General features: G+C 41.0%; 1 protein-coding gene across 2 annotated transcripts in view; it reads right to left on the bottom strand.

The window, feature by feature from the left end:
* Mdn1 (midasin AAA ATPase 1) overlaps positions 1 to 23,174 on the bottom strand; it is a 121,306-nt gene that overhangs the window by 86,784 nt on the left and 11,348 nt on the right. For both annotated transcript variants that reach the window (XM_029476051.1, XM_029476052.1), the window contains exons 3-19: positions 21,468 to 21,692; positions 20,903 to 21,010; positions 20,637 to 20,829; positions 19,009 to 19,251; positions 18,459 to 18,590; positions 17,368 to 17,471; positions 16,384 to 16,498; positions 14,824 to 15,008; positions 13,821 to 13,902; positions 12,826 to 12,921; positions 11,012 to 11,124; positions 9,429 to 9,577; positions 8,285 to 8,345; positions 4,145 to 4,356; positions 3,146 to 3,249; positions 1,649 to 1,793; positions 1,044 to 1,140 (exon numbers count right to left, since the gene is read on the bottom strand). In XM_029476051.1, coding sequence (XP_029331911.1) covers positions 1,044 to 1,140; positions 1,649 to 1,793; positions 3,146 to 3,249; positions 4,145 to 4,356; positions 8,285 to 8,345; positions 9,429 to 9,577; positions 11,012 to 11,124; positions 12,826 to 12,921; positions 13,821 to 13,902; positions 14,824 to 15,008; positions 16,384 to 16,498; positions 17,368 to 17,471; positions 18,459 to 18,590; positions 19,009 to 19,251; positions 20,637 to 20,829; positions 20,903 to 21,010; positions 21,468 to 21,692 — 2,364 coding nt within the window. The remainder of the gene's footprint in view (positions 1 to 1,043; positions 1,141 to 1,648; positions 1,794 to 3,145; positions 3,250 to 4,144; positions 4,357 to 8,284; positions 8,346 to 9,428; positions 9,578 to 11,011; positions 11,125 to 12,825; positions 12,922 to 13,820; positions 13,903 to 14,823; positions 15,009 to 16,383; positions 16,499 to 17,367; positions 17,472 to 18,458; positions 18,591 to 19,008; positions 19,252 to 20,636; positions 20,830 to 20,902; positions 21,011 to 21,467; positions 21,693 to 23,174) is intronic.

Below are 23,174 nucleotides of genomic sequence, written 5' to 3'. Positions count from 1 at the left end.
CTGGGGAGCTCTATTTGATTTCAAAACAAAACCCTACTTCTGGATTTAAAGATAAAGATAAATAGGTGGGTCTTGAGTTCAAGGCCAGCTTGATTTACATATCAGGTGCCAGTACAGCCAGGGTTACACAGTGAGATCTTATCTCAAGATTAAACAACAATAACACCTCCCCACAGGCATATACCTACTCTCACATAGTAAAAACTAAAATGGTATAGAAAAAAATAACTTCATATAATTTCTAAAATATATAATATTTCCATTATTTTTTAATAATGTAAATGGTAGATTGAACAAGTTTTCTAAAAAATTACTTTTGTGGAGTGGACAATGATGTCACACTGTCACACTGTTCTTATATAGTCAGGGGACACCTTGCATGAGTTAGGTTTCTCCTTCCACATGCAGTTTCTAGGAATTAAACTTGGGTTCTCATGTTTGGCAACAAGTGCTTTCACTCTCGAAGCCATTTTACAGGCTCCTAATTGACTTAGTGACTCTTTCCAAACTTGAAACGACAAAAATATTACTGAGGCTAAATCTTCAGTACCAAAACTAAGCAACTAGAAATGAATTTTCCTAGTAGCTCAAAGTATCACAGTAAACAGCAAAGAAAGAACTATGTACACAACGTGGGATCCAACCACAGAAGGAGCACACATAATAAACAGTAGAGAATGGTTCTCCAGGGTTCTACACTTTCTCACATGCTACAATCTGTAAAAAACAGAAAACAGGCTGGAGAGATGGCTCAGCAATTAAGAGCACTGACTGCTCTTCCAGAGGTCTTGAGTTCAACTCCCAGCAACCACATGGTGGCTCACAACCATCTGTAATGGGATCTGACGCCCTCTTCTATCTACTGTGACTGAAGACAGCCAGTGTACTCACATATATAAAATAAATGAATCTTTAAAAAAAAAAAAACAAAAACAGAAATAACAAGGAAACCAAGATCCCTCTATGAGATTTCAATAAATTTCAACCACTGAAGTTTGGTTATGTTGATATTACCAGTAATGATAAGAAAACAAAGTTCTTACCTGTTTCTTATTCCTGGTGGGAGATTTCTTTTGCCCACATCAGTAGCTGGATTCATACATGCAAATAAACGAAAATCAGGGTGCCGGACCAGTGGCTCTGTTAAGAGAAAATTTTAACAACTTTTAGCAATAAGTAATCTGCTAGAGGGCCCCAAGGAAAGCCAGCTTAAAATCACAGAGTGCAAGCACCTGCCCTGTCACTCAGGACTGTTCTGAAGCCTCAGTGAATCACTTTCCGGACAGACAGACAGACAGCAAATACATGCACTCTCACACAGATACACACTCTCTTTCTCACAGCTTACCTCCATGCTGACATTCAAGTCTTTCTGGTGCGTTTGTTCACTTTTAATGATTTTTTTATTGCCTAAGACCTATAGTATATTTGGACAGTGTCTACAACTTAAATGCCTTAACAAATTACCTTATTCTTCTTTACATTCCCCATAGCTCCTAGTTATATTTCAATTCACTTGTCCAAGAACTTGTTCCCTAAATAATAAATCCCATTGGAAGACCAATGCAGTATGTCCAGCTAAAAGAATCTCACCTCTAACTGACCAAGACTTAGTGCCAAGTCAAACTCCAAGGAGATTAAATGCTACCTGTGTCTCCTCGATCAAGCAAAACCAGAGAGCCAGAAGATCCTTCAAGTAAGCCACTCAGACATTCCAGGGTTTCAGGAGCAGCCAGGTTAATCTCATCCAGTAAGATCCATTCTCCTTTTTTTATAGCCTGAGCTAAAGTTCCCTGGAAGATAACATATTAAAGACTGCATTTCCAAAACAGGCTCAGTTTGCAAAAGCAGTTCCACAAGTTAGGTTAATAACAGAGGCAAGGGCATATTGTTCCCACGATAAGCCAAAACTTTAAGAGACAAATAACTACAGACAGATGGCAGTGTTAGAGCATGTAAACTCTGTAAATGTTCAAAATGGTCAAGAAAGTATCTTTAAGCCTACAAGGTAAGATGATATAAACAAGAGTTATATGGATGGATGAACAAATAAACAAACAACAAATTCAGATGATGGAAAATATCCAATTAGCTAAAAGCACTCAAGGTGGAGGGGCAGGGGTGGGGACACCCTTTTGATCCCAGATCTGAGTTTCAGGCCAGCCAAGGCTACACATCGAGTCCCTGTCAAAAACAGATAAAAGAGCACCCAAAAAATCATATCAAGACCCTAAAAATTTCAAATCAATATATGATTTGTAATTCATAGTCTATCACAGTGTGTATTTAAGAATATCAAAATGAATCTTTATTCAGCTCTACATCACCGATGCTAAATTTAATCAAGATAGTACTTGCTCACAGCAAATAGTAGTGGACCACGGACTGGAATCAAACTAGGCCCTGATTGGATCACATGCACTTCACACCCACATGCAGATTTTCACATGGAAAACTATGCTGGAGCCTGTACTTGGTCCATCATCCAAAGAAGAAACAGAATACACTATCCTCAGTACATATCCCTGGTGCTCACTAAAACCTTAAACACTGTGAAGATATAGCTGTCTCTTGTGAGACGATGCCGGGGCCTAGCAAACACAGGAGTGGATGTTCACAGTCAGCTATTGGATGTATCACAGGGCTCCCAATGGAGAAGCTAGAGAAAGTACCCAAGGAGCTAAAGGGATCTGCAACCCTATNGTTGGAACAACATGATGNACTAACCAGNACCCCGGAGCTCTTGTCTCTAGCTGCATATGTATCGAAAGATGGCCTAGTCGGCCATCACTGGAAAGAGAGGCCCATTGGACTTGCAAACTTTATATGCCCCANTANAGGGGAATGCCAGGGCCAAAAGAATGGNAATGGGTGGGTAGGGAAGTGGGGGGCGCTATGGGGGACTTTTGGGATAGCATTGGAAATGTAATTGAGGAAAATATGTAATAAAAAATATTAAAAATTAAAAAAAAACAAAACAAAACACTGTGAAGAACACTGCTCCCCATCTCCTCCTTACAGTGTTGTTTGTTAAGTATTTTCTGTCTTAAACAGCAAGCAAAACTCCAAGACAATACAAAATAACCCTCCACAGACTGTTCTCCATCAAACCAACATCCATTAACCTAAATTATAAATAAAATACCTCCACAAATGCAAACAAAAGGGCATTTTCCGTCATTTTCATTTGTTGCTGGGCATGGTTGAGGCGAAGGCCAAATGCTTCCCATTTCTCCTTTAGAAGGAGCCCTAGAAAGAATCAGACACAACCTTACATGTGGGGTGCAGTGCTCCTCATAGCCACATGTTTCCAATGCAAGTTCCCTGCATAGAGGAGCCTTTCTTAAACTTAGTTTTGTTTTTCTCAATACCGTGTGTATCAGGGTGGGCTCCCAGAGATGAGTGAGAACCCCCAGAGATGCTCTTTACAGATGACAAGATACCTCAGTGAGTAAAGGCCATCAAGTCTGACAACCGGGGCTCCACGGTACAGAGAGAGAGAGAGAGAGACCTGACTCCCAGTGCTCTCCGCTTTCAGGCTTACTATGATAGGACCACCCATCAGCGTATATTCCTATCGCCACACAGGAGACTGCTCCTGCTTGCTGCCACAGCTCCTCATCATGATGGACTAAAATTAATTTTAAAGTGCAAGCCAAATAAATCTTCCTCCCCCAGAGTTGTCACATATTAAGTTTGTAAATATGCTGCATATGCACACAGGACGACTCTCAAACAAAACCTTAAGACTTATAAAACAAGAGTGTTAAGCATCGTAGACAAAAGTGCAAAGGACTAAGTCTAAACACCTATACAATGCTATGTGCCAGTCACCATTAGCTCACATGTACACACAATGTAATGTATTTCCCCTTAGAAGACCTTTGATGGAGCTCATATTATTACCATTTCATTGGCAAGGAAGCAAAGCAAAGACAACTATACTATCAAACAGCTGTTTACTGTGGAAGCCAGCTGCTTCTGATAATACGCTATCCTAATTACTGGGCCCATCACCATCCAGCCACGTTAATGAACCGTGTCTACAAGCACAGCAGCAGGAACACTTCCAACCTAGTCACCTTTGCCTGAGGAACTACAGCGTTCAGCTCTTTCCCTCCTTACTTAACAAGCCAGTTCTTACCCGGCTGGCTCTGCTTCCCTTCTTTGGTACTGGCCGACTTCTGTACGTGTAGCATTAGTTTGAGGAGATCATGCCATCTTTTCTGCCTGTAGCAGGTCTGAATGTGTCCCAAAAAGGTAAAGTTTTGCTTTTTGGAAAATGTCTGGACAAATAGTTCCTCAAATGTCTCTCGTAAGGGCAACCAAATAAGCTTATGGTCCACTGGCTTGAACCTGGGGGCAAAAAACCGAAAATTTTACAAATTCCTAAAGCAGAAAGTAGGAAACAATAAAATGCAAACTAATCAAAGTCAGAGATACAGCTAACAGCACCGAAGACCTCGTCAGTGTTCAGCTGTGATCTAGTTTCACACTTCAAGTGTGTGACAGTCATGATGAAGAGTAAACATTTTAAGCACTAAGAAAAGTTTGAAATTTCTAATGGCCAGCAAAAGAGAATGCCATCTATTTTACTCTCACTCACATTTAAAACAAACCAAGTTTCTATGGATGGAAGAAGGAACCCTGCTGGCTCAGGGACAAGCTGCTCTCTGCTTTGATCAGAGAAGCACTTTGCAGAGAATGGTGGGTAAAAGAAAGGAACTTCAAGCTTTCGCTCACTAATACATTGACAGGCATTTTTTTAACCTCATTTATTCAATAAAAATGTACGGGGCATCTTTCCTTTGTTAAGCTGTGAATCATCAACACCCACAAGGTCCTGGCCTGATGTAGTTTATCACCTAATCAGAGAGATAACACAGAAAACATTTCTATGGACCATCAGACAGTGGCTTAGGTACTAGCTGTGGTAAAGGTTTAACAATAGGGGCATTGGCAATGTATACAGCAGTGATAAAAGATTTCCTGAAGAAGGGATATTTGAAAGAGACTTAAACAAGGAAGTGATCTAAGCAGGTGTCTGTGAAACAATGATACTACTCGAGGATAATGTATAATTAATAAGTGGCTGAACCTAATGCCTGAAAACAGTTGAGTCAGCATAGGTTTCAACTGTTTGGAAAAGGGACTAAGGCTGAGGTACACTCAGCTCCACCAAGGAGAGTGCTGGAGAAGTGCCAGAGTTCATTAGGGATGCCTTGCTGGCAAAAATACACCTGACGTGTTCCAGGTGTTCTAAGAAGACAGCAGAAAATTTTAGGAAGACAGTGATGTGATCCACTAAGATCGTAGGACAGCTGTTCTCAATTTGTGGGTAACATACCAGTTATTTACATTACAATTCATAACAATAATAAAAATTAGAAATAGAAACAAAGTTATAGTAATGAAGTATCAATGAAATAACTATGGTTAGGGTCACTAAACCATGAGAACCTGTATTAAAGGATCCCAGCAATAGGAAGGTTGAAGGGACTACTGCTGTAATGTGAGATGGAAAAAGATTTAGAAAGTCAGGAGAGACAAGGTGACAAGACCAAGCACTGGACCAGGTCAAAGAAATGAAATAAAATACATGCCATCTAAAGAACAGTGCCAATCTTAAAAGCAACAGGGGCTGGCCCAGACTAAGGCAGCACTATACTAGTTAAGAACACAGAACATCAAGACAAGACAGGCTTTCAATTGTGGGACCAGTACAGCATCCAACAAGGGACAAATGCCACTCTAGCCCTCACAGTTCTCAAAAGTGCATGGTGGGGAGTCTGTACACCAGGACTGTTTGGGAAGCCACACAGATAAAGGACTGAAAAGTGTGTCATAGAGAAAAGGAGTGCACAGAGACTTAGTCAGGACACTGATTACTAAGAACTGCCTCTGTTACTGCTCGTCTATGGGCGCTATCAAAGACTAGCTTAGTGTTTCAAATGAGACCACTGCCTGTAAAAGAAAAATTGGCTTATTAAAGGCTGAGCCTAGTAACAGAATCTCAGTTAAAAGGCAATGCAGAGGTCAACTGATGAAGGAAGGGAAACATGTCACATGTGTAGCTCAAGGATGAAGGATGTGTAGCCCATGAGCCTGAAGATCACCTTCAGCAAGTCCTTAACTCCACTCCCAAAATTAAACAAAAGAAAACTATATATGCATCTTAGAAAAGAGAAGCATTTCAATCAATGCAGCAGATACGCAAAGGAATCCAGCTAAAGAAGGAATGCAGAAACAGACCTACACACTACACACAACTTTAAAGCAAAGTGGTCAACGTGTCTTTTGGAAATGGTATCTTAGGAGCAACTTCAGAAATTTCTGTCAAATATAATATGGGTCCAAAACATCTGTCCCCACGAAGGATACCAGCTACCTATGACATACACTAGGGCTGTATTTAAGAACTCATCTTAAAATGGCTACAAGAAAGGAAAAGGAGTTTGCACACTGATACACGATACAATTGAAAATCAAGACAGAGAAAACAGCCCGTGCTAAATTATGAAAATGAACGATGCAGAAAGAAAGAGTCCGTCTTCACTCAGGGTTGGCTGAGTGAACTCGGCACCCATTCGGCCCTGTCTAAGAATGGCCTGCGTATGGCAAGGAAGTGAAGAGTAGACATTTTATCTAGGTTTAATTTTCTTCAGTCTTTTTCTTCTCTTCCTTCTCAATTTATCCAAAGAGAAACTTTCCTTCTTTACTTACTGGAATTATAAATGATTGTAAAGTCTCCTGATAAATGGTCGCTTGCTCTGTGCTTTACTGCTCTGTGCTAGTCACTTCTTCCCTCCTAGGGGCGCCATCTGCTCCTTCTATACCCCTGTCCTTCTTTCACCATGTCTTTACACTCCTCTTTCACCTCATCCTTACCTTCCTGGAAATTGGTTTTCATTCCTCCAAAGTAATATAAAGGAGTGTGTGTGGTGCCTACCAGAAGCTCAATGTACTAAGAAAAAATCAGATGAACATGAAATGAGAGGGTGGGAGGGTATATACAGCTATAGACTGCTTTTGACATCAACAGAGCCCAGGGTCTGCTTTCTAAGAAGGGATTAGATGACATTCATCATTTAATATTAATAGAAAACAGGCCTAGCTAGGGTATGGTGGCACAGGCCCATAATCACAGCATTTAGAAAGTGGAGGCAGGAGAGTCCAGTGTTGTAGGCAAGCCTGAGCTACACAGTAACACTTTCTCTAAACAAACAAAACCACCAACAACAAAAACCTATCAAACAAAAGAACCAGAGCCAAGTACTAGCTGGGAAACAAACTAGATTCAAAGAGAAAAGAAACTGAAAAACAAAAACAAGAAACACAAAACCAGAGGAAGGAAAGAGGAGAAGGAATGGGAAGGAGTTAGATGGGAGAAGTCAGGAGGTCATCATACAAAATAAACTGCACAGGATTTTCAAAGAATAAAAATACTGTTGGGGGGGGGGGGGAGACATCCAAAGAGCATTGTAATGCTATACATGAACAAAGACTAACAATCAGAAAGCAATCTCAGTATAAATCTGAAAAGCTTTAAAGTTCTTCAAAGTGCCTTAAGATTTGTAAACCACTGAGGCCTACTTACACTTTTAATATATTTGTTATATTTAAATTCATTCAACGTGAGTTATAAAACATGAAACTAATTACACAGCCTAGGAATAGGATATTACTATATCTCCCTGAGTATTACCAAATTTTGGTTATTTTTGGCCTTCTCATTTTATGCACAAGGTAGTCTATAATAAAAGACCTGATTTCTACCATTTTCTGCATATTACAGAAATAATGTTTCCATGTATAAAAAATGTAAAATTTTCACTTAAATTTAAGAGATAGGCAATGAGATAGTTCAGTGGGTAAAGGTGCTTGCTGCTAAATCTGAAAACCTCAGCATTCAGGTGCCTTCAAGCCACAGCAATAAATTAATCTACTACTGTGCAGTGCACCTGGCCCTCTGCCTTCCACAGGTGTGCTATGGCCCTCATGTGTCCTCAAGCTCATACACCAACAAGTTAGCCCACTGCTGTTATTAATTCATTAGCCAGGCAAGTGGATTGGAGGCCATCTTGGTCTATAGTTAGCTCCAGACCAGCCAGACTAGTGAGACTCTAACTCAAAAACAAACTGTACTGCAATGGGAGAAGGGGAATAGGGCTTTTCATAACCTCCAAGAAGAGCAGACTTGAGTTTTGTAAGTAAGCAAATGGCATTTCCCAACTGTAGCAGTAAACACAACAGAGAATTTTAGTAGTATGTGAATCACACTTACCCTCCAAGCAAGTCTGCAGTGTCACTTTGTTGATTCATATTGACAACTCTCAAATGCTGGCCTTTAAGCAACAAAGGAAAATACTTATTTTAAACATTTAAAGGTTTCAGGCTTTGATGGTGCATGTTTTTATGAGTTACAGCCCAGCTTGGTCTGAAAAGTAAGTTCCAGTACAGCCAGAAACAAGGAGAACTTGTTTCAAAAAACATAAACAACCAAACAAAAGCTCACAATGTATTCCTTAAGAAGGCAGGCAAGTTTTCACACATGTGTTTTCTTTGACCTTCTCTATGAATTTCAGAAGCCTTAGAATTCCTTAACATCTTAAAAATTGTAATCAACAAAACGATTCTTCAGCCGGGTGGTGGCAACACATACCTTTAGTCCCAGAGGCAGAGGTAGGCAGATATCTGTGAATTTAAGGCTAGTCTGGTCTACATAGTTGAGTTCCAGGATAGCCAGATCTACATGGAGAGCTTGTGTTGAAAATACAAACAACATATAAAAAGATCCTTCAATAAGTTGATGCCTATGAGGACTAAATAAATAACCAGAGTATATACTACTATTTGGCCATAAAAATGAGTAAGTTGTCTAATAAACTTAATTAAGCACAAACATAAGCAAGTCTTGTCATCCACTTGTAATGTTACCCAAGAAGGCTGAGGCAGAATCACCAGGTTCATAAGTGGGAGGCCAACCTGGGCTAAGCTACAAGAAAAGAAAAGCAGCATGTGTGGCATATATACAAAGCACAACTGCATTTGTTTTGAAACAATACATATGTACGCTTATGTTTGGGTATATGTGTAGAGATTGTAAAAAAATTAATGTTAATCTGTAACTGGTGGTTATTTCCAGAGAAACTGATTATAAATGGAATGAGGCGACTTTAAATTTAATATCCTTAGATTTACTATTTAGAAGAAAACAACAACAAAGCAAAGCAAACAGAAACATTAAACCTGGCCTGGTGATGCACACATATAATCCAAGCACATTGGAGGCTAAGGCAAGAAGATGCCCCCAAGGCTGAGGCCAATCCTAGGCTACAAGTCAGGGCCTTTGTTCCCCCACTTGTTCACCCAATCCTGCCCTGCTCCTTAGGTTACGTGTAGGGCCTATGTCCCCGACCCAAGGTTACCTGTAGCATAAGCCAAGTACTGGACAGCGGAGGTTTTACCAGTTCCTGTCTCTCCCACTAACAACACAGGCTCCCCTTGACTGACACACACTGCGAGCTGCTCAAGGAGAACAGAGGACGGGCGGGTAGCAGCAAAAGTGCACTTCTCTCTAGGAAAAGGAAAGAGGGATTTACAATCTAGCTAGGCCAGGCATGATGACGTGGGCAGAATCTAGTAATATCTGAATCTAGTAATATCCGACTTCAAACTTAGTAATTAGCGTCTTGTGCAAGTCCCAGCAGAAAAATAATAAGAGAAAAACATCTAGGCTTCAAGCTTTTCTGAAGTATTGGATATAAAACACAAATCCAAAGAAAAATGAGAAAACAGAGCCGGGCAGTGGTGGCGTACGCCTTTAATGCCTGTGCTTGGGAGGCAGAGGCAGGTGGATTTCTGAGTTCAAGGCCAGCCTGGTCTACAGAGAGAGTTTCAGGAGAGCCAGGGCTACACAGAAAAACTCTTGTCTCGAAAAACTTGGGGAAAAAAAAAGAGAAAATAACCCAGAGTAATTTTCTTCATATTGTAACATATTCTTAGAACATTCAGACTACAATTTTCTGTGCTCTACAAATACTGAATATCTATTCAGCTGGTAAGTGTCACATACAACAAGATAACACCTGTGGTTAGGATGCAATGTTCTGAACACCCAAAACATAAGACATACCCGTACAGCATATTCTTGAACAACTCACTTCCCCTGAATTAGCTTCAATTCCTCATTTATACAGGGCCTGGAAATGGCTCAGCAGGGAGAGGCACTTACTGCCCATGACAAGCCTGGCAACCAGTTGCCCTGTGATGTTCACTTTACATGTCATGGCACACACAACCACATACACACGTCATACAGATACACATGTATCTTCAAGTGTTTAAAGAAAATTATATAATTATGTGTTAAAATGTCTTCCCCCCAGCTGGGGGGGTCGGGGGGTTGGGGTGGCGCACGCCTTTAATCCCAGCTCTCTGAGGCAGAGGCAGGAGGATTTCTGAGTTCGAGGCCAGCCTGGTCTACAAAGTGAGTTCCAGAACAGCCTGGGATATACAGAGAAACCCTGTCTCGAAAAAAACCAAAAGTAAAGTAAAATAAAATAAAAAGGTTAAAAAATATTTAAAAAAAAGTCTTCCCCCCAAAATCGAGTCTAAACAGAACCTGTGACTGTGACTTGTCTTGAGATAGGTAGGGAGGTGGGCAGGGTCGTGTGCTTACCTCAATGGCTGGTGTGATTGGTTGTAACTTAAACACCATGAGATGCCAAAAACATTTCCTATACACATTATTTAGAATTTTATTTGATCCTAGCCTTGAAGAAAAGTACACACCAGGACAGCCTGATATATACTTGAGCGTATTTGACTACATAAATTGTACAGTCAGATCAAGGACTGCTATCAGTTCCAAGCTGCTAACAGCTATCAATATCTCATCCCTAGAATCTATTTTGGAAAATTACTATTCCTCCAACACACAGCAGACTGGAGATCTGCAGGGCCAGGCATGCTTTGTTCACACAATCTGCAGCTAGTGAACTCTACTTACTTCTGAATGCGAACAACTTCACTTTGTTTCCGTAAAAGCCGCACTCGACCTACTTGGACATCTAGCTCATTAATGACAATTTCTGGTTTATAAAGCTTACAGAAAAATTCAGCCTGTGGGAAAGAAAGATTGCAATTAAGTTAAAAATCTACCTGTTTTTAAACATTTTTTTAGCCAAAGTATCTAAATGAACTCAGCAATGCTTCACCATGAAAGCAGTGTCTACTTACTTCCAAGACACCCAAGTTAGCATTACATCAAGGGTTTCTGCGTTCTTACTTTCCAAGTTTTTTAAATGCTTAACACTGCACACATATCCAAGGAGTGGTACCAAAGACAGTGTAATTGTCACTGTTACCCAGAGGACAAAGTATCTGGCCATGCCTATGAAGGACTGTCATGATGGTGCTGACTGATGTGGGAAGAGCCATCTTGACTCTGGGTAGGACTACTCCCTGGGTAGGTGCCCTGCACTGTAGAAAAATCAGCAAGCTGAGAACCAACACTGATTAAAGCATTCTCTGCTTTCTGTTCCTTACAACATGACCAGCTCTCTCAAGCTCCCACCTCTGCGAGTTCCCTTCAGTGATGGGGCTGCCACTTCAAACTGTGACCAAAAAACCCCTTTCCCTAAGTTGCTTTGCTAGGGGACTGTACCGTGCATAGCAACAGGAAAGAAACTCTTAAGGTTCCCTTTCCTGTATACTGCCTAGATGAAAGTGAGCACACTGACATTTACCAAGGGCTCAGAGGAAAAGAAAATCCACTCCTAACATTAAAAAGTCAATTGTTCTTTAACTGTGCTTTTGGCGGCTTTGCATTTCTAAGTATAAAGTAAGACTCCAAGGTCTATCTCTAGAGAAAGAAAAGCTGCAGCAGCCGTCCTGGAAGTCTAAAGAGTAACCATTCATCTCTTACCTTCTTACAAAGAACCCAGATAAAAGCTCAGGTTTGAGCCTAGAATAAATGGACAAAATATTTACAGGGAGCCCTCTCCTCCCCATCAGCACAGGAAACACTGACCCGTCTAAGCAATCACAGTGGTGTTTCGCAGCCTCTGCTCACTGTGATGAGCACACTTACCAGCTGTTTTCAGGAGGGCACTCCACAGTCTGAGACCAAACCCATCTACTGCAAAAGCTCAACAAACAACTTTACTATTCCAATTACTGCTGTGATATTTCAAGTAAGAATGCCTTGATGAACCCAGCCTTTCTGCAGGCTTCAATACCACCAATACCACTGCTCAAAGGCTTTGACCTTTAAAAACTGTACATGTATCACCTTCTGTACATCAAATCCAGGACCTCATCAATGTTGAGCACACACACCATCACTGGGCTGCAAGTTTAGCCCCTCAAAAACACATCTTGATTTAAAAAGTAAAAGGTAAGCTATCCCCACAACCTAAGTGCTAAACCTAAGGAACTTAGTCACTGAAACTATTTTCATTTTTAATGAAAAACAGTAAGCTGCGGTTCTGGCACATGTCTTTAAACAGATCATGTGTTTTCAGACCAGAAAGTGCTACACAGTGAGGCACTGCCTAAAAAATAATAAACAGATAAAACTAAAACAGAAAGAAAAACTTGTACACGAAAGTACACACTTTCTCAATGCTCCTGAGTGTTTCTACTCTGAAAACAAGATGCTCACAGAAACACTAGGAAACAAGGTCTAAAGTTACATTGACGGGAGTAAAGTCACTTTAAGAACGTACTATCCCTGACAGGGAGAAAAGGCCATTCATGTCTACAGAGGAATCAACACCCTAGCAAAGCAGCCCAGCCTTCGTTCAACACGCAAGCACATACCTTTTTCTTAGAAATGTTCAGTCTGCTCCCAATAACCTCTGCCATTCTTAGTTTTTTTGTCTGCTCAGAAAGCATAGCAGTGAAACAGTCCATAGCCTATTAAAGACAACCAAGGGAACAGGAGTAACACATTGGGCAAGAAAGATGGAGCAGTGCATAAGAACATGTACTGCATTAGCAGAGGACCTGAATCCAGATCTTAGCACTAACGTTGGACAGCTCCCAACTATCTTTAACTCTACAGCCAGAGGATCCAATGCTACATTCATATCTAGGAACCCACAGACAGACAGAGAGACATATACAATTAAAAATCTTTTTAGAGCTGGGCAGTGGTGTGCACGCCTTTAATCCCTGCACTTAGGAGGCAGAGGCAGGCAGATTTCTGAGTTCAAGGCCAGCCTGGTCTACAGGAAGAGTTCCAGGACAGCCAGGGCTACACAGAGAAAGAAACCCTGTCTTGACAAATTGAATGAAGAATGAAGGAGGTCACGAAACATTTGAAGGTTCAGACAACAGAGCATGCACTGCAAAGGAGGTTGCTTTCTATTCAAAGTAACTTACCTTTAGCACATACACTGAAAGAATGCAAACCGACTGGTTGTGGCTCTCCCTTCAACTAGTGTTTTGGGAGCACATTATCTTTACGAAGCCTACTTTGTTTCTAGGGAATGAACAAAGCTCTACTCCTACAGGGCCTCCCTTCCCCCCAGGTTTTACTTTTTTGAAGCTCCCATAGACTTCTCTAAAGCAAAGATAAACAGATGAAGAGAGTTACATAAGCTATAAGAACCAGAGCTCTAGAGCACTGTGATATACCACAGCCATTTTAGTCAAGGTCTCATCTCAATGTTTTACTGTAAAAGCCTTACTTCTTTTAGGTAAGTTATTCACTATATCTGTTTAGCTTGAAGGCAGTTCAGTTTTAATTAGCTAAGGGGATAAACGGTAGCTAGAGAAGCTGGCAGCCACTAAAGACACCAACAGCATCTTACCTCCTGAAAAATATTCAACAATGCTGTTGAAGATGTAGGGTCAAAGCCATGAGCAACTCTATTACACCAATTCAGCAGATCCCTTAATAAACAAACAAAACAAACATAGGCTGAAGAGATGACAATCTATTTAGTACTCTTAAATCTCACATTATGTGATGACTAAAGTCTCCCCTATTTTTCCACCAATGTGAAGCAAAAAGTACAATAGATTAAGTCCTTAACCATACCAGTTTCTCCCTGACCCACACCAGAAAAGGTAACAAGAAAGGAAAGAGACTAAATACTACCAAATTTGCCAGGCAGTGGTGGCGCACATCTTTAATCCCGGCACTTGGGAGGCAGAGGCAGGTGGATTTCTGAGTTTGAGGCCAGCATGGTCTACAGAGTGAGTTCCACGACAGCCAGGGATACACAGAGAAATCCTGTCTCAAAAAGGTGAAAAAAAAAGAAGAAAAAAAAAATACCACCAAATTTAGGGGACCCACTGATTCCATATCCCCACGGAGGATGGAGAGCTGAGACATAGAACTCATTATATAGAGCAAATCCAGAAAGGCTAAAGCTTAAGACCTTTTCAGAAAGAGCACCAGGTATGGTGACACACACATTTGTAATCCCAACATCTAGGAGGTATCTGCAGTCTGTGTTGGGTTAGCATGGGCTACACAGATGGACTCTGTCTCAATCACCACTCCCACCACATTAAAAATACAAACGAACAAATAATCAAACAAGCAACGATTTAAGTTAATTTTTAAAGCTCTGGTTTTGAGCTATGCAAACTCTGTATCCCAGCTTGGGTCTACAGACAGGCAGGCCAGGCCTGGAGGCCCTTCCTGCCTCAGACACTTAGGATGCTAGAATTACAACATTCGAGGTACCCCCATCTGAACCTGCCCATAGGGATCTGATCTCACATGCAACCCACATGCTTAATCTGTAAACCCGACCCATAAAGCCCATCTGCTTCTAACGAGGAACTTTCCAGCAAAGGCAGTACCTTAGAGATAATTCTCTTCCCTCAAGGACCACTCTTCTGTTTTCTCTCTCAGCTTCTGAAACTTCCTGTGGTGTCTTGTCATAGCCAACACTTGCACAGCAATGTTTTTCTCCAGTAAGCTCGATATAAATGTCAAGCAAGTGATCAGTTGCAGCTAAGAGGCTTGGGTATTTGCTCTGAAGAACCTGACTCAGGGTGAGAAAAAAACAATCCACAGCTAGAGAGACTCTTAGCAACTCAGCAGAAGAACATTGTCCTAGTCTGGCCAAAGACCTGAGTCCCAGCCCTAACTCAGGGGTGGGGAATGCACATCAACCCCTGACACTAGTCAACCAAAGAGTTCTTATCAATTTGAAGTCCTTACCAAGCACAGGACTCTGTACTCTCCCTTTGTTCCCACCCATTCACTAGACTTCAACTCCACAGCTTGTCCCCCTCCTCATCCTATTGACAAACTGGCCATCTACAACAGTTTAGAGAACAAAGCCAAGATACCCAAGTATCAACCCATAGGTACCCAAGTACAAGGATTCACTCACTAAAGAATGCCTCAAGAACTACTTTGTGTATGTTTCATTATGTAACCGTAAAATAAATAAAGTATATATGAAAAAAAATTAAAGAGGAGCACAAAAGAAGAGTCACTGAAAAAGTTAAATTCTGAAAGGCAAAAGTAGAATTTCCAAGCCCCAGGTCCAGTGCTAATCATTCCAACAGTTACACAGCACTGCAGTGGAGAGCATCACATACCTACTACCCAACCAACATTTTATAAAAGATTGATGGATGTGTTTATTCACTTCTATTTGATAGGGAAATTAACATCAAAGAGGAACCCTAGGTTCATCTGCCTTGTCTGCCAAATGAACAATGTGGCCAGTGATGCTTGGCAGACAAGGAAGATTTCAAGGATAGAAAAGGAACTTGTCAGTCACCGGTAGCTGAGCAGACATTGCCAGCATAGAATACAGCCCCTATTCAAGATATAATGGGGGCACAAAGTTTCAGAAAATGGCAGAGCAGTGGCGTCATACATCTTTCATCCCAGTGGTTAGAAGGCAGAGATGGGTGAATATCTGGTCTACAGAGAGTTCTCTAGGACAGCCAACGCTACAAAGAGAAACTCTGCCTCAAAAAAATTCAAGAAAAGGCCGGGGAGGAGGGGAGGGGGGCACGCCTTAATCCCAGCACTTGGGAGGCAGAGGCAGGTGGATTTTTGAGTTCGAGGCCAGGCTGGTCTACAGAGTGAGTTCCAGGACAGCCAGAGCTACACAGAGAAACCGTGTCTCGAAAAAACAAAACAAAACAAAACAAAACAAAACAAAACAAAACAAAAATCCAAAAAAAAAAAAAAAGAATGAAAATTGTTAGGTGTGCTGAGATCAACATTCTGTTTTAAAGTGCAGTATTTCTAGTTCCAGAGCATTAGATGTCTTTTTCTGAACTAGACTTCAGATATTTCATTTAGGCATGCTCCTATATTTATCCCTAAGTGGAGCTTCTGGAATTTTCATGATGAAAAATAGAAACAAAAGCCTCTTATTATCCAAAGCTGCATACCTCATTCAGGTCTTTCTTGTCCAGATTATGCAGGTGAATTTTGGTCCAGTATTTGTCTAGCATAGTAGCATGACTATTCATTGGTCGGTACCAACTTCCTCCACAGCTCAAGAGCCTGCATTGTAAAGGAGAGAATTCAAACAGTGGCACATAAAAGGTTCAGATTTCATGTTGAGTTACAGTCAACCTGCTTCATATACAGGGCACTCCCCCAAAAATCTATGATGGATGACTGAAACCAGACAGTACAAATTCTACATATAGATACCAATGGTAAAGTTTTATTAATTGTGCAAAACAAGAATAAAGTATAATATCCCCATGGGAGCAACAGAATCTTATTGAGTTTGATGACAGCCTGTAGTGCAGCAAGTCTTTACAACAAATCTACTAAACTCTAAACAATCAATTAGAACAATATTATAAAAGTTGTAAATTTTTTAAAATTTTTTTTATTTTTGGTTTTTTGAGAAAGGGTTTCTCTGTGTAGTGTATAGCCCTGGCTGTCCTGGAACTCACCCTGTAGACCAGGCTAGCCTCGAACTCAGAAATCCGCATGCCTCTGCCTTCCGAATGCTGGGATTAAAGGCGTGCGCCACCACACCCAGCGAAATGTTGTGAATTTTTATTTAATTTTCCATTAATATTTTCAAATCCTACTGACTGAGCAACTAAAACCATGGTAAGTGAAATCAGAAATAGGATGGCTGCTATACCATTCCATATTTATAAATAAAAGCTGCCATTTTACTGCTAGATACAGGTAAATTAGGATAGGTTACTTGACCCACAAGTCTTTTTTTAAAAAAAGTACTGATAGAATTTTTTCAAATTGTTTTTAAAAACAATTTGGGATAATCACTGGGATAATGCCACAGTATGTTTAGATATCAATGATAAGATGTTTCTGTGAAGCACAAATGACTTCAGCAAAACAAAGATCAAAACTGGTTTGAGAATCAGGACAGAGAGAGTCACACATACCTCCTGGTTGCGAACAGCTGAAATGTCGGAGCTACTTTTAAACAGTCACTGTGGCCAGGAATCAGAAGCTCTCCATGTTCCAGTAGAGGGATCAACACAGAAACCTAAATCACAAAACCCCATTGATAAAGCCATGGGGACAGAGTTGATAAGCAAACAAGCAAACACCACTTGTGTCCAATTGATGGACACACCCTTAAAGGAAGCTCCATCCATTTTTTTCACACTGCAAACTGAAATCAAATCCATTTTTGTTTTCTAAGTTGCACTCCAGTACACCTTATTAACTCAATAGTCACGGAGTGCTACTGTCGCCCAGAAAAAAGCAGGACAGTAGAATGTACACAGGACTTAGGACTTTTAAAACCAACAGATGCAAATGGCCAAAAAGCATGATAAGCTTAATTCAGAAGAATTCACTGAACCTGCTCCAATATAAAGATTCACTAAATCATAAAGAACGAGCCAGAACCAGCTAGATTTGGTGGGAGAGGAATGCCCCTCCCAACACATAACCATTATTTGTCTTCTCCAGTTATTTACAATTCAATACACACTTAATGTGGAGAGTCACCTTTTGGTCATAATTTATGGATTTCAGAAGAAACATAGACTGCCACTTAACTGCAGAAGTAATCTTTCTAAAAACCAAAACAGGCCACCTTGTGGCATGCTCCTATAATCACTGCATAGGAAAGAGCTATGTCAATCTGAGATCAACATGAACACAACTGTATAATAAAAAGCATCTCAAAAAACAAGCATTTGAACCATTTGTAGCCCTATTCTATAGCTGCCATCCCTGGGAAGTTGATCTCAAAGGTCCAATATATCACTAACTGTTCCCACCAAGCAGTAAGACAGCTCACTGTACTTAATCACTATAAAATTAGCACAAAACATTCAATACTCTATGCAACAGAAGACAAGTGAAGAAACCCAAGTTCTCAAGTCAGATTAGGTAGGTAACTAGGAATGAGCTTCTTAAAATGTATCATGTAAAACTCAGAACAACAAAACACCCCCCAAGCACTGTGGACAAAACGTTCTTCAAAGACAAAATGTGCAGAGTAAAGTGCAAAAAGACATACCACATCCAAAGGAGCATAGTCAATATCCTCCAGAAGGATCCAGTAACCTTTTGTGGCTGCCTGTGTCAGGGTGCCAGGCTGCCATACAAACTCTCCAGGGACATCTGTACAACGATACATGCCTAGTAGCATCTGTAGAAAGAGGTGAATAGAGAAATCAAACACCTGAGATAGCAAGACTATTTCCTTTGAAAAGACGTGTGTATGAGCCAGGCAGTGGTGGCACATGCCTTTAATCCCAGCACTTGGGAGGCAGAGGCAGGCGGATTTCTGAGTTCGAGGCCAGCCTGGTCAACAGAGTGAGTTCCAGGACAGCCAGGGCTACACAGAGAAACCCTGTCTCAAAAACAACAACAACAAAAAAAAAACCCAACAACAAAACAGTCGTATGAAATTTCAACAAGGAAAGAAGGTATGTGAGGTTTACAAAGCTTGCTCCAAAAGTCGGAAACAAGGGCAATAACTATTTCTATGTTCCTTTAGCAAAAACATTAGAATGCTGATATTTGCAAACAAACCAAACCAGCAATACTTGCCATTTCTTAATTACCTTGCTGTCTGTCTGATCTCCAAGCTGGACTTTGAGAAGCTGAGGAGGTTTCGTTCTACCAGTCACTGCAGCTAAATGTTCAACTAAGGAGGTTTTGCCACTTCCTATTGGTCCTTCCAACAACACAGCATTTTGAGAAGCCACTGCAACAGCTAGCAGCTGAAGATTTTTACACACAGACTCAACCAACACAAACGACTTAAGAGCCAGCTCCTGTTCCAGGGAAGAACTCCTGTCACTTGCCTAAAAAGAAAAGTGAGAAATGGAAAGACTATTAATAGAGCCCTTCCCCCAAACAACACAGTTAATTTCTTCAACAATGCTTCTACTGACATTACATTATAACAAGGGTGTGAGCCAAACTCAGGACGACATGCTCTGTATGTTTTAAAAATTATTTTTGTGTAGAGCAAGTGTGAGCTACCGTTTTTATTTTTAAAAAACTGGTATCATTTTATTTTATGTGTATGGGCATTCTGTGTGTGTGTTTGTGTGCGTGTGTGTGTGTGTGTGTGTGAGTGTGTGTATGTGTGTCTGTACACCACATGTGTACTTGCTGCCTATGGAGTCCAGAAGAGGGCACCAACCAGATCCTCTGGAACTGGCATCACACACAGCCTTGTGAGCTGTCTGCTGTAGATGCTGGAAACTGAACTGTATGCTATTCCCCTGTTAGAACAGTAAAGGCTTTTGTTCGTTTGAGACTAGGCCTCAACTCTGTAGCCTTGGCTGCTCCTGCTTCCTGAGTGCTAGGACTAATTAGGCCCAGTAATTGCTCTTAATACTGCAGTTATCGCTCCAGTCCAAGGACAATTTCTAAATATATTTAAGAGCCTCATCAGTAACCAGTGGGCTTTTTTTTTTTCATTCCACTTTCCATATGCTAACATTTTATACTTAACATTAGCAGTGCAGGGGCTATAACTATAGTTCCAGGATATCCAAGACAATCTCTGACCTCTATGGGCTTCTACACTCAGGTGATGCACAAAACACACAGTTGGCACAAACATGTACACATAATAATTAAAAAGAAAATTTGTTAAAAAAAAAATCAACAATGCAGGAACTAGCAGCCTAGTTATATGTTTAGTACATGTTATGTATGCACCTCTTGCATAGATGAATGCAAGAATGCACAGCCTGAGAGCTAGCTGGGAAAAATCTGGGCAGAGAGAATACATTGTTTCAATGCATCTGATGTTTTCAGGTACAGGAAGAACTGCAGTATTTTGTTTTGTCAAGTGATCCTGGCCTAGCTAATGTATGTGCTTTTAAGCCTCAATCCTTAAGTCTCTTTTACATCAGCCTTGGTTTATTGTTTTGTTCTTTATCATTCCTGAGATCACAGGCCTGCCTATGTAACTATGCCCAGCTTCAAATTTTGCTAAAGTTCAAAGCATCACACAGATGACATTATATTTCTACTTTCAGATTTTAAAAGAGATGAAGAGAATATACAGGACAAACTCAGGGATGATTTTATCTTCATTTCTCACCTAAACACTTCTGAAATGGAACATCACTTTAGCAAACACCATGTAGATAACACATGATTCGTGGACCCTGACCAAAGAAACTGCATATTGATGGTTTATGGAGCACAACCCCTGGTGAGGCCACAATACCTGCTCTCCAGGACTGGAGCATAGCTTAGGGAGCACCACACCACAGACAGCTGCCACACTGGAAGAGAGGTCAGCTGAAACTAGGTGTCCCTGAATATACTGAGGTTCCTCTCCCTTATGCCAAAGGGAGACTTCTGGGTTGGCTAAAACCAAGGCCTTCTCCAGATCCTGTAGCTGAGCCTCTTCTAACAACCTAAGAGGGAAAAAAGGTCCATGAATTGCCACAGAAAAGACAAAGCAAGACCTCCAAGTAGGCCCCTACTTACCTCAACCTGAAATGCACCAATTCATCACTACTGAAAATCTTCCTTAGGAAGGATAACTTGTGTTCTTCATTCATACAGGTCACCAAAGCGAGACAGTTAGCTGTATGCCTGAAGGAAAAAGAAGCGTGTCAATTCTCCTGCCCTCCTGTTGACTAAACACTAAAAGTAAAATCTTAACCACCACAACACACGCTTATGGGTATAAAACACAAAGCAAGCACAATGAACTCCATTAGTGCAGCAGGAAAAAGGGTGACACTCCATGCATATAAACTTTTTCTAATGCAAAACTGGATGATTTAGGAAAGGGGGGATGAGAACAAAACAGAACAAAAAGATCTAGGGCTGGAGAGATGGCTCAGCAGTTGGGAGTACTGACTTGCTCTTCCAGAGGACTGGAGTGCAATCCCAAACACCCACATGACATCTCACAACCGTCCATAACTGCGATTCCCAGGACCCAACAAACACACAGACAACACCATAACCAACACCAATATCTAAAGAGTTTTTCTTTGTCTTTGCCCACTCCCACCCCCAAGTTAGTACAGGTTAATCCACGTACCAGCGCACCAAAGCATCATGGCTCCTGAGGAGAGGAACACACACACTCCAGTCCCAGAGTTCCCGAAAAACAGTCTGCCTGTGCTGTAGAAATATATTGGCTGCTTCCATTAGGTCCCGGAGCTTCATCCGCCTACGTCCATAGCGCACTGGGTTCGCATCGGAACTCTCAAGGAAGAGTCTCTGAAACACTGGATAGGTGTCCTTAAAATAGCGCAGGGCAAACCTTCAGGAGGGAAGACAATATCAGCATTCATCAGTACAAGCAGTCAAGTGCCTTTTTGTACTCAGGGACAGGACTGCAGGCAGAACTTACACAACTTTTGGTACCTCAGAGTGTGGGGAAAACAATGCTGAAGCCATACGATCCTAAAGATGGAAACCATTTCAGGTTGAGGACCCAGGCCCTGGCATGAGCTAAGAGTCGAGAATCGGCAAATCACCAAAGGCTTTACCCACAAAAGCAGCGCACATCTTGAGTGGTAATTACTAAATGTACGCACAGAACACTTACTGAATTCTCACTATGAGGAAGATTACTAGAGATACAAAAACCCATGTTATAATTCTTCCTGACATGCTGCTGAATAAGAGAGCCATAGACAGACACAGAAGAGGAACAAAAAAGAAATGTTCAACTGAATCTCGGGGAGGCAAAACCAGGTGCTTAGGCTACAGATTAAAGCACACAGAGGAGATCTTTATGAGAACACACACACACACACACACACACACACAAATACTAATTGTTAGATGCAGATAAAACATGAAGTTCAACATATATTAATAAGGAAAAATATGTGACAAGTGGAGAACAAGAAATAACAGGAGATACAGTACTGAGGAGGACAGGACTAAGTTAATCTCCAAAGTGGGAGATGGGAAAATCTGAGCCCAGGAGAAATACTGGTAGAGACAGATGGGCACATATACATGCAACCCCAGCATCATACACCTCTCCAGCACCAACAGACACAGACAGACACACGCACACGCACGCACACTTAAAAATCCCTGGCCACACAGGACACTAAAACTGCAACCTTACAAAGCTTACTAGATGCAGTCAAAGCAGTACTAACTGGAATGTTTATATCTTATATGAAATCCCAAATTAGAAGAAAGTAAACACCAAATTAACAGAAGAAAACATGAGTTCAATAATAAAGACCAATGTAACTAAAAGCTGGTTTTCCAAAGACAGCAACATAATTGAAACTTTCAAGTTTTGGGGGGGTGGGGGGGGAGAAGACTCAAAGAATTAGTATCAGGTGTCTTATACTCCCAGAACTTCAGAGGTTAAGGCAAGAATATCATTAAGTTCAAAGTCAGCAATTTTATAAATATATTTAAAGGACAAGAGAAGACTAAAGTGTCAAAACACCTAGGATGCACAGGGCCTCAAGTTAAATTGCCAGCACCAAAATGCAAGAGAAAAAAATATACAAAAACTCTAAAGTGACTGTGTTGATATAACATAAACTGCTCTTACCTATATATGAACCACACAGTCATTTTTTAATTGCATCAGTATACACAATCAGTATACACAATCACCAATATGTTCACAAAATGAATATGTGTGAGAAAAGGTTACCAGGGGCTTGAGATTTGTTGCTTACCAAAAACCTGAGACAGAGATTGGTTAAGATCAACTGAGTTAATTTACAGTTTAAACCAGAGTGGTGGTGGTGGGGGGGGGGGGGGG

Source organism: Mus caroli, chromosome 4 (assembly GCF_900094665.2).
Source record: "Mus caroli chromosome 4, CAROLI_EIJ_v1.1, whole genome shotgun sequence".
Classification (NCBI taxonomy): Eukaryota; Metazoa; Chordata; class Mammalia; order Rodentia; family Muridae; genus Mus; species Mus caroli.
Note: the sequence above shows the minus strand (reverse complement) of the source record. Positions and strands in the feature narration are given on the sequence as shown.